At 42.8% G+C, this 9,904-nt stretch overlaps 1 protein-coding gene across 1 annotated transcript in view; it reads right to left on the bottom strand.

The window, feature by feature from the left end:
* Positions 1-5,558: 5,558 nt before the first annotated feature.
* The window catches only part of MRPS6 (mitochondrial ribosomal protein S6), a 46,113-nt gene continuing 41,767 nt past the window's right edge, over positions 5,559-9,904 (bottom strand). The window contains exon 3 of the mRNA XM_054819074.1: positions 5,559-6,193. Within this exon, the coding sequence (XP_054675049.1) occupies positions 6,013-6,193 (181 nt within the window). The 3' untranslated portion in view covers positions 5,559-6,012. The remainder of the gene's footprint in view (positions 6,194-9,904) is intronic.

Raw genomic sequence — 9,904 nt, 5'->3', positions numbered from 1 at the left:
GTGGCTGGTACAACTTGCAATATCCTACCCTGCCTCATAGTTAGCAAGTTGGAGGATCAAACAATTTTGGTTTGATTCTCCTCCAGCATGCTGACGCAGCACAAGTCTTGTGTCTACACTTTGAACGTGCTGGGCACGGACCCATACCCACCGGCTGCTTCCAGTACTCCTCTGTGCAAACATACAGATTGCTTCAGGGCAGGAGGGAGGGATGCGCTCTGGTTTTTTACCCCTGACATTCCTACATGGCTCTGTGGCCTGTACTCAGTGTGGGTCCCTTCAGCTTCTCCATGCAGACCCTTTACTCCTTTGACACCCTTCTCCATTACACTTTTTACCCAGCGTGGTCTGTTATGACCATGGCTGCAGCCACTTACTGCTGAATGGGATGCTCAGCCCTGTTCACCCCTCCACCCCAGCACTATGAATCCTAGCACTTCTAAGGTGCCTACCTCATTGACATTTAAGGAGTGAGTGTATTTCTCTCACAACATTCCCACTCGCTGAGCAAGAGAATGGGAATGATGCCCATGCATTAATAAGATAATAAACATTCTGCTCTTTACATTTTCCTCAGTCATATATCTCCCAGGTACCAATGCATACAGACGGAACGGATTATATATGACATTTTCATTCTGCTTGTCACACACAAAAACAGTGGAGCCGACAGCCTGCAAGAACACCGAGTATGCAACGAGCCTTCTCCACCCTGCCTCACCCCACTGCTGCTTCCAAGGTGAATTGTGAAGGGAAACTCAAAATTAAAGCCTTTTTCTCCCTGCATGTGACTTTCACGTCGGCCCTCAGCAGAAGACTGAACTTACCTCGTTACCAGTCAGAAGCTCCACGAGAGCCCTGCACGTGTTAGGCACTCTCCACGGTGCACCAACCTGCCCTTGCAGGGAAGCGTCATGTGAGTCTTCATCAACAAAAGTTGAGAACTCTGCAAACCCTGCGAAGGTGGCTAAAGGATTCCCCTTGGGAGAAAGTGCGTTGTACTGTCAGAATACATCTGCTCCTACAGAACTCAGGCAGAGGCCTCTTACTGATCCAGTGGAGCCGCACTATCCCCCAAAACTATCCTCAACACAAACGCGTAGAAGATTTCAATAAGCCAGACTCTCTGTGCCAGTTAGCATTCTCCAAACAAGGTTGGCTTGGCAGCCTAAGCACAATGCAAAAATAACAGGGATGAAAACTCTCCCAGGTTTACAGCAAGCATTACCTCCCATTAAAAATGCTTTTAGAAGGCAACCTTGAATACTTCAGAACTGGAATCTGTCAATGCATCACTCCCCCTCTTAACTAGCATTCAATAAGTGGTGACTCTCCCACTCCTCCGCAGCGTTGCACAAATAGCTGTGCAAAGAGGAGCAGCAGTAGCCTAAGGTAGTCCACCAGCTGCAGCCGGCGTGTTTTAAAGGTCTGTTGAAGCAGCGCTAAGCAAGCAACACATTACATAGGTCACGGAGAGCAAGACATTTTTAATCTTCCCTTTGTGCAGCAGTTAGGAAAATGCACGTTTTGGCTCCACATAAATTCTCCCTTTTATCCTATCTGAACCTCAGAATTCTAGGAAAGGACACAATAATGATTCCCTTTTTAATTTCCCTTGTTCTGTTTCAGTGGGTGGAGGAACACAGCACCAGTCCCAATGAATTTTATCAAGCATCTCATTTGCTATAGCTTGTGTTTTTCCCCGAGAGCTCTTCAGTCAGATGTTACGTGAAAATCACGCCAGCAACAAAGTTTGAAAAAAGTGAATCATAAAATCTAAAAGGCCAATAAAAAGAACCTCACATTTTAAACAATGCTCATGATTTTTAAGGCTGTGATTACAGCCACAAGTTCAAATTATCTGGGGGGTTTTGCCTTATGATTTGTGAACATTTATGCTGGAGACACGGACAGTGCTGGACAGATCCTAGGAGCCTCTCTGAGCAGGAATCCCGTGCGGCAGGCTGGGCACGTCTTAAGAGAAATCTCTGTGACTCCAAGAGGACTGCTTTAAGTTTCAGTCTTCCTTCGTAACAGAGCGTAGCAACTTATTAAACAGAAACTGATCTCATTAGGTGACAGGTGATGTGGTTCAGTGATCAAAGCCTAGATTCAACAGTAGGAGCCCATGAGTCATGTCAACTGTTGCCATTCTAACTGCTCCTCGGAAGATTTCCAAAGCAATACATCCCTGCGTGTGTGTTGTACCCAGCTCAGCCTTCAGCTCCAACAGTTTACTCATAGTAGAAGTCCAGCCGAAAGATGATTTTCAGAGTGCCATTAAAACATTTAGTGACAGAAATATTCTGCTGACACCGAGGATCCTGAAATTCTTTAAGCTTGCACTATCAACAAACAGGATTTTGACAGACTAGTCGGAAGTACGGAAGAGGCACAGGCTCTGGGTCAGTGGCAGCAAAGCCCTGCATGCACAAACCTGCTGGGGTCAAGCCAGCGGCCACACCGAGTGCTTTGCAAGCAGAGTGCCGAGTGCTTTGACGGCGCAGAGCCCTCAGTCTGCTGAAGAAACCTCCAGAGTGCAAGATTCAACTGAGAAAGAGATCAGGAAGAAGGCGTGATTGAAGACATACCTAAGATCTTCACCATAAAACCACTTGTGCCCGTTTGTTTGCTGAAGGTTAAATGGAGAAAACATTCCTGAGCCAGGAAAACTGCCAGTTGTTATTTTAATACTTACCCAACTCAGTGTTTCCCCACAATCCACAAACAAGAAACCCAGAGTATCTAGGAGCATAAAACTACTTATTTCATACACTTGGGAACATAATCTAAGGAAGGGTTGAAGAGCCTCACTATCGGATTCTTTGGTAAACAAAATTTAAAGTACTGGTATTCAAACTGTTTAGGCCTTTGGGAACACCAGTGGAGTTTGACACTGTAGGTATTTGGCCATGGTTTGGCTGCACGGACTCTTCTGGCTCTCCAGCGACACCACAGAGCATTCTGAAATTTTATTCTTGGAGATCAAGAGTTGCTTACAGCCCAGTGGGACAAACCCGCCAGCGACGATCAAAAAGGCAAACACAACTGAAAGACGTGCTAAGGTTTCCCTTCCTCTGCAGGGCTGATTTATGACCGTTCAGGGTACGTTACTCGCTTTCTTCCGTGGCACAACTCAGACTGTTTGCTCAAACCCAGAACTGCTCCAATCTTCTGATATACTCCAGCATCCATTCCTGCCTTTACAGCTATTGAGAGAAGGCGCATGCTGTTATGCATTAGCTTCCCAAAATAGCTGACTACCAGTCTGGGTGGCTGACTGGGCTAAACAAATTGCAACCCAAGACTCCTTCCTTAGCCTCCCCCTACCCCACCCCCTATTAAAAAAGAAAAAAAAATTATGTTCATATTAGAAACTATCAATTATGAAGAAAATAGTACATCCAGTTGAGAGCCAGCTATTCAGCAGGCTCTTTATAAATAAATCCTGCTGCTGAGAAAGCACCAGTGCTTATGTAACCACGCACCAGTCCGGCAAGCATGGCTCTGCTTGCGGCCACTGGTTTCAGTGGTCAGTGTTTCGATCCCAAAGGCAAAGAAGACTTTCAGTCACTCCCTTTGGCACATTCAGTACTTCAGAAGACAGGAAAACAGGCTGGAAAACATCTCCTTACGCCTTGTTTTGTGGTGTACTGGAGAGCACTTTCCCTCAGAGCCGGCACTGCTGTATTTTTTGGGGATCAGCTGAGGCTACTGCTGATCTGTTCTTGGGATGAGCTGGACTCAGGAGCCCAAGTCTTCTGCTCTTGACGTCCATCAATCTTCTGTTAAGATCAGAAATGGCCCCACAGAAAAGAGAGGCATGAATGTCTGACTGACCAAAGGTCCTAATTCACAACAAATAATGTTATGCATTTAATAATAAGCTGATGGGCTCATCTCTAATGAGCATCTAGGATTTTCCTACTGAATGCAGGCATCAACCTAGAAATTGGAACAAATTAAATGCAAAATTTAATACTACGCTAAAGGAAATTGAATAAAGACAAACATACAACATTTATATGTGTACAGCCTCTGTTGACAATCTTCTTCATTTTGTGAAGCTGAATTCTGCCTTCTACTCAAATGAAATCTAAGGCCCAAAGTCCTAGACAGAGGCAAAGTGACTTTAACCTATAGGCTTTCTCTTCACCTTCTATTTAAGAAAAGCTTCTGAAAAACTTTTGAGTAAAACACATTCTTTAAAGCATTCTCTATTTCCCTACTTGTAGTTTGCACTTTCCATGCTGCGAACCTGAATTTTCAGCAGCTCACCAGAAAGGGCAGCCCAGGGAGCCAAACCCATAGCACAGACTTACAAACCTACGGCTCCTCCTGGCTGAGCTCATGCCTGTATGGAAGGAAGGTCTGTCCTACCACCAAAAATCATTGATGAGAAAAGTTCTACCTGGAGCAGGCACTGGTGCACACAGCAACCACACAATCAAACCTGGCAGTAACTATAAAAAGAAAAAAAATAAAAAGCACACCTAATATAGATCCAGCCTCTGTAAGGGTATAGTGCATTCTCTCTATTCTCCCAACATCTTTTTCCAGGAAAGAAGAGACAAAATGTGGCAATCTGCTCTTAAAAGAAAAGCAGATTTAAAAACAGGAAGAGAAAAACCACGGGGGAGGCACCCACCAAAACCACAAACACACACGCATTCATGTCTCCTAAATAAAGATGTACAGAAAGAAAATTTCCACTTTTATATTTCTAATTCACTTTTTCTTTAAAAAAAGATACTCAGAAGAAACGCTCATTTCTTTCTCCCCTGAAGTTCTGTATCTAAAAAACCCCCACCTCTCCCTCCAAATCCCCCCCAAAAACCACCCAACCCAGCATCCCCCCAAAAAAGTGACCCAGCTATCTCCACAAAAGAGAACAGACAAACTCATGATGAAATAGCATGCTAGAGAGCAGCTTGTCACAGGTCTCTGGGAATCTGACCTTGGCCTCCAGCCTGGCCTTCCCTTTGGCAACGCACAACGCTGCAGTGCCGGAGGAGGCAGCTTCTGGATGAAGGTTATTCAGGTAAAGAACATCCTCTCTGCCTAACAATGTATTTGTGGCAACTTTTTTCTACAGAAATTACACGCATATTTGTGCTCCTTAGTTGGGAGAAATGGCTGGTGCATTCCTTCAGTAGCATGGGGGCAATACGGAGATCCTCCAGAAACTACTGAATTTGTGTCTGACCTGCAGGAGGTCGTACTACATTAATGTCATCCTTCACAGGTGTTGCTGTTTCTCCTGTTTCTACAAGAGCAAAAGACAGACAAAATATGTGTTAAAACCTTTGTCCTGATGTTTTTCTCAGTTTGGAATATCCACCTGGGTCTAGATGATGGTATAACAAAATATCTTTTATTCTTCGTATGTTTATTCTCCAACCTGCCACCTGGAAGTTTCTGGCCTTTTCCATAGAGAATATTTTTTTACCTGTACTTTGAACAGAGTTATTACCTTATAGAAAGAAGTATGACGTGCCTTTTGGCAGTGTAAGTTATTTTTTCTCGTACCTTTTCTGCTTTTAAAAAAATGAGTCAAGTTTTATTTTTAATCATGCTTTTATTACCTTTTTTCCAAAACCAAGCAAAAACCCATCAAACAAATCACATCCTATGCTGCTATATTTACACTGTAGACTTCTTAATCTCTTATGTAAATATACATATTCTAAAGTAATCTGTCTTTAGAAAAGAATGCTATTTTTAGCATTCTGATGATGGATAAATCTTCATTATCAATGTAATGCTCTAATAGAAAAGAAAATCAATTTTCAGGTTGTCAAACACCAAGATAAGCATACAGATTAAGTCTATTCAAATTCTTTGAAACAAAAAGAAACCTCAAATGTTACAATAACTTAAGATAGTGTACTATACCACACACATAACATGGCCAAAACTGATTATTTTCGATGGACATTAGTTATCACAATTGTTTTCCAAAGCAGGAATAAAAAAAAATTTCAAATGTTTCAAACATGCTATTTGGAATATTCACTTTTTGTTGGCAATTAGTTTATCTTCATAGTTGACTGGGATTATGCCACTGCATTCTTCTGTCTTTGATACAGGATGCTTTATAAAACCACGTCTAATTATATCAATATCACGTCCTAAATGATCCATCATGGTCGACACAATCGACGGTGGGCCCTCTAAGTCTATCAAAAAATACCTGCAATGAGAAACATACACACAATAAAAAAAAATACCTGCACTGCAACAACTTGAATTCAAGTAAGTCTGCTGTGGGATTTCCTAAATTAAACTTTCTCATTTTTTCTTACATTTTAGTACCAGAATTGTTTTAAATAAAAGCTCGGTATTTTCTTATTTAAATCAAGATAAGTTCAATTGAAGCAAGCTCTGCCTGAATTTTTCTTTGTTGTACAGCACTGCATATCCAAGGAGATTAAAGAGAGCTTACTCTTCTTGTAGCTATTCCATTCGTTTCCTCACCTTGGTTTGAATAGTCTGAAAAAATAAAAAGGTAGGGTGGCACATTCATCTCAGTTACAACATGCATTCTCCTTCTTCAAATTCACAGCACTGTTTCTTTGGGGAGCAGATGCCACTGTGAAACATCTCAAGCTTATATACATACAGGCACATTTCTTCCTTTAAATTTCTGCTTGGGAGCTGAATGGACAAAAGAAACCCAAGGAGATGGACTTATCCCAAATTAGGCGCATCTCTGATGTGAACAGGTCTTAAATTTTCCATCTGAGAGGGAGAAGCTGGAGCCGCATACAGGCAGGGCCTGCTGGCGCAGTCGGCACTTGAGGAGCACGCTGTCGTGCTGACCTTGGCGGGACTGAAAAGGTCTCACTTCCACACATGCACAGCATGTATAAAATGCACTGCTCCCCATAAGCACTTTGTGTCCACCGCACAGCTATCTTTGACTTCTATAAAAAAAAGTCGACTGCCTACCAATGGGAAGGAGAACATTGCTCCCCATTAATATCTCAGGTCACCAAGGTCACTTCTGCAATAAACTCCTTTGTTGAAGAACTGAACCTTCTTCAAGAGCTCACTGTAATTTTGCAAGAGGCTTTTGAAACTCCAGTACACCCAAACAAGCAAAGAGGTCTACCTGCTGCACTTCGTGAGCCCCATTTCAGACAAGGGACAGAACTACACACTGTGCATTAACTTAATCTCAGATATGCAAATTCAGATCCCATCTCTTAACATGAGATATACCTTAAATTCACTAGCAACATTATGTCTGTCGTTCCTGCAAGTTATGAGCAACCTAGTGCCAGCCAGCATACTAATGCAAAAACGAGTGAGCCATGTCACTGGCTATCCCTCCTCCCTTGAAATGCTGTGAATGAACCTGCATTGTCAATGGAGCTGTCACCAGAACGCTTTTTAATCACTTTGTCTGCATTTGGCATGGCACTAACTATAGTATAGTAAAAAGACACCGCAACTGTCTCAGAAATCCTATTGAAGAGAGCTAACCACGCACCTCGTTTCCAAGACTAGCAGTAATTTAAAGGCTAACTGTACAGCACAGCACTTCCCACCTAGCTATTTCGTTTTAATCTTTATGCATCTTCTTATTAAAGCTCCCCTTTCCTCCTACTCCACTCGAGCACACCTCCCCACGAAGCATCAGTACAACCTGAAAGCGATAGCCCTTAAATGAAGTCATATTACCTAAGCAGGATCAACCATCCCAGTTTGATTTAAAAACTGTACCTAACAGAGAGGAATTTGTTCTGCAAGAGGTATGGATTCTTACTAAGTCAACTACAGTGTGAGCATCACACTTCACAGTCCAACTTCATAAAGGTAATCTTGAATGGTAAGTCCCCAAGACCAGAAGCTGAACTCTGAGCCTGAACAGGAAATACAGGAGGATGGGGTCATGAACAACAAACCCACTCATATTCTTCATGCTGCATGGAGTTCAGTTTCATCCAGCTAAATGTGTTACATCAAAAATATTACACACAGAGCAGACCCATCGGGCCAGAAATTACTCAAGTAGCGTGTGCTGGATTACTGCACAGTAATGGGTGGAATCGACCCGTGGAAAACACAGCGAAGAAACTTCTCCTTAGGCAGACATCCTTATCCTGAAAACCTTAATAGCCACAATTCGGCTCTGAAGTCTGTTTCAGAAAGACCAGACTGAAGCACTGAATGGAAAAAAATCTCCCTGCACCCCGCACTGAAGCGACGAGTCCTCCAGAAGAGATGCCCAGCTGGTGCAGGCTGTGGTCGAGCGTCACTGAAGCCAAGGGACCAGCGCCAGGTCACGTCAGCGAAGGTGCTGCTCCTCTGACTGCAGTAGTAGGGCTACTGAGAACTACAGGAATAACTTGCCTCAAGAAGGACGTGGAGGAACTCCGGTGGGCTCAGTCCTCCTCGCTAGTCCTCACAGTCTTCAATGGGGAACAGGATTCGGCTTAATATATTAACATATTAACTGACCTACCTACCGTTTTCTGGTCTCCAGAATTAAGAGATACCACCCGGTTAAAAGTTTAGGGAGAGAAACAATTTTTAAGCTTGGACAATTCATTAGAAATGCTGCACAGCAACATCTGAAGGACGCACACCCCTTAAAAAGGGAAAGTCGTGTTATCTGTTAAAGCCATTAAAAGCCACTGGTAAATTTAACAGATGACACTTAACTCTTCTCCTTGGGAGGACGCCTTCCAAATCCTCTCACAGTTGCAACTAACAGAAAGGAGGATGAGGGGGGAGAAATTCTAGCTGGTGATCCACCGCCACTTTCATGCCCCCTTCCCTTAGCAAGAGCATTCATTCGTATTGCAGACCCTGCTCTTTGTGGCACCGTTTCAGTCCCACCACTTCTTGAGAATTCAATTTCATTTCTGCTTGCACGTCGTATGCTGCTTTTCATTGTGTTCCTAAAACGGCAATAGTGGTGACTGTTTTTTTTTTCTTCTCCAAAGGCTGCTTTGCAACTTTGTGCTTTCTCTCACATTAGCAAAGCGTGGAAATTTCCACTGACGCACTGTTGATAACTGAAGGAGAAGGGGGGGATGGGAGGATGAGCTGTTACAGCATATCTTTATGACTCCTCCCATAATAGGTATTTTATCTGAGGATGCAAAACTGCAGTAATTGGGGACAATGTGAGGTTTTAAAAACAACCACCACTCTTCAATGTTAACGAGCAATGATCGCTTTCCTGTGCCAAAAAAAGAGAGAAGGAAGAGGGCCGGTGGAAAAAAAAAAATATTTCTGCATTAAAGAAAGCGAAGAAACTAACAGCTACAAAAGCAATAACCAAACATAATTGCCAATGCACTCCCAGAGGAGATCTGGAACCCTTTACTCCAAATATAGACATTTAAATCAGGTGTCACGAGGCCATTGGGGTTTTTTTTTAACCCACCCTCAATATTAGGCATGCAGCAACATTAATTTCAGTGATCTATGACCTGATACACAATGCTGTAGCTACTGTTTGTGTAGTAAACAAACCCAAATCCCAGTCAGCCTTAAAGATAGGGAAAAATACAGGAATCCAGGAGGGAAACCACCTCATTCTTGCAAGCAAAAATGCAAAAGCATTTAGGCTCTCTGCGAGTCAGCCGAGTCATCAGGGGAGAAATGCAGGAAAATTCCACTGATTCACTACAAGACCACAGTTATTTTTGTCATCCTGCTCGACAGTAAATAGAAGGATGATTTAAATACAGGAGAGCAGACTGAAACATAGTAAAATGATGCATTAACTGAAAAAAATTTTAAATCATATGATCCCAAATAAAGGAGAAGATGCCTTTGCGTATGAGAGGGGGGAAAAAAAAGCCAGGTTTCATTCATCCTTTTTAACATATTCAAGCCAGAAATTGTTTGAACCTTAAGTCCTAAGGACACTCAAGTATTTTGCTTT

Source organism: Grus americana, chromosome 1, assembly GCF_028858705.1.
Source record: "Grus americana isolate bGruAme1 chromosome 1, bGruAme1.mat, whole genome shotgun sequence".
Lineage (NCBI taxonomy): Eukaryota > Metazoa > Chordata > Aves > Gruiformes > Gruidae > Grus > Grus americana.
This window is presented reverse-complemented; position numbering and strand designations above follow the sequence as displayed.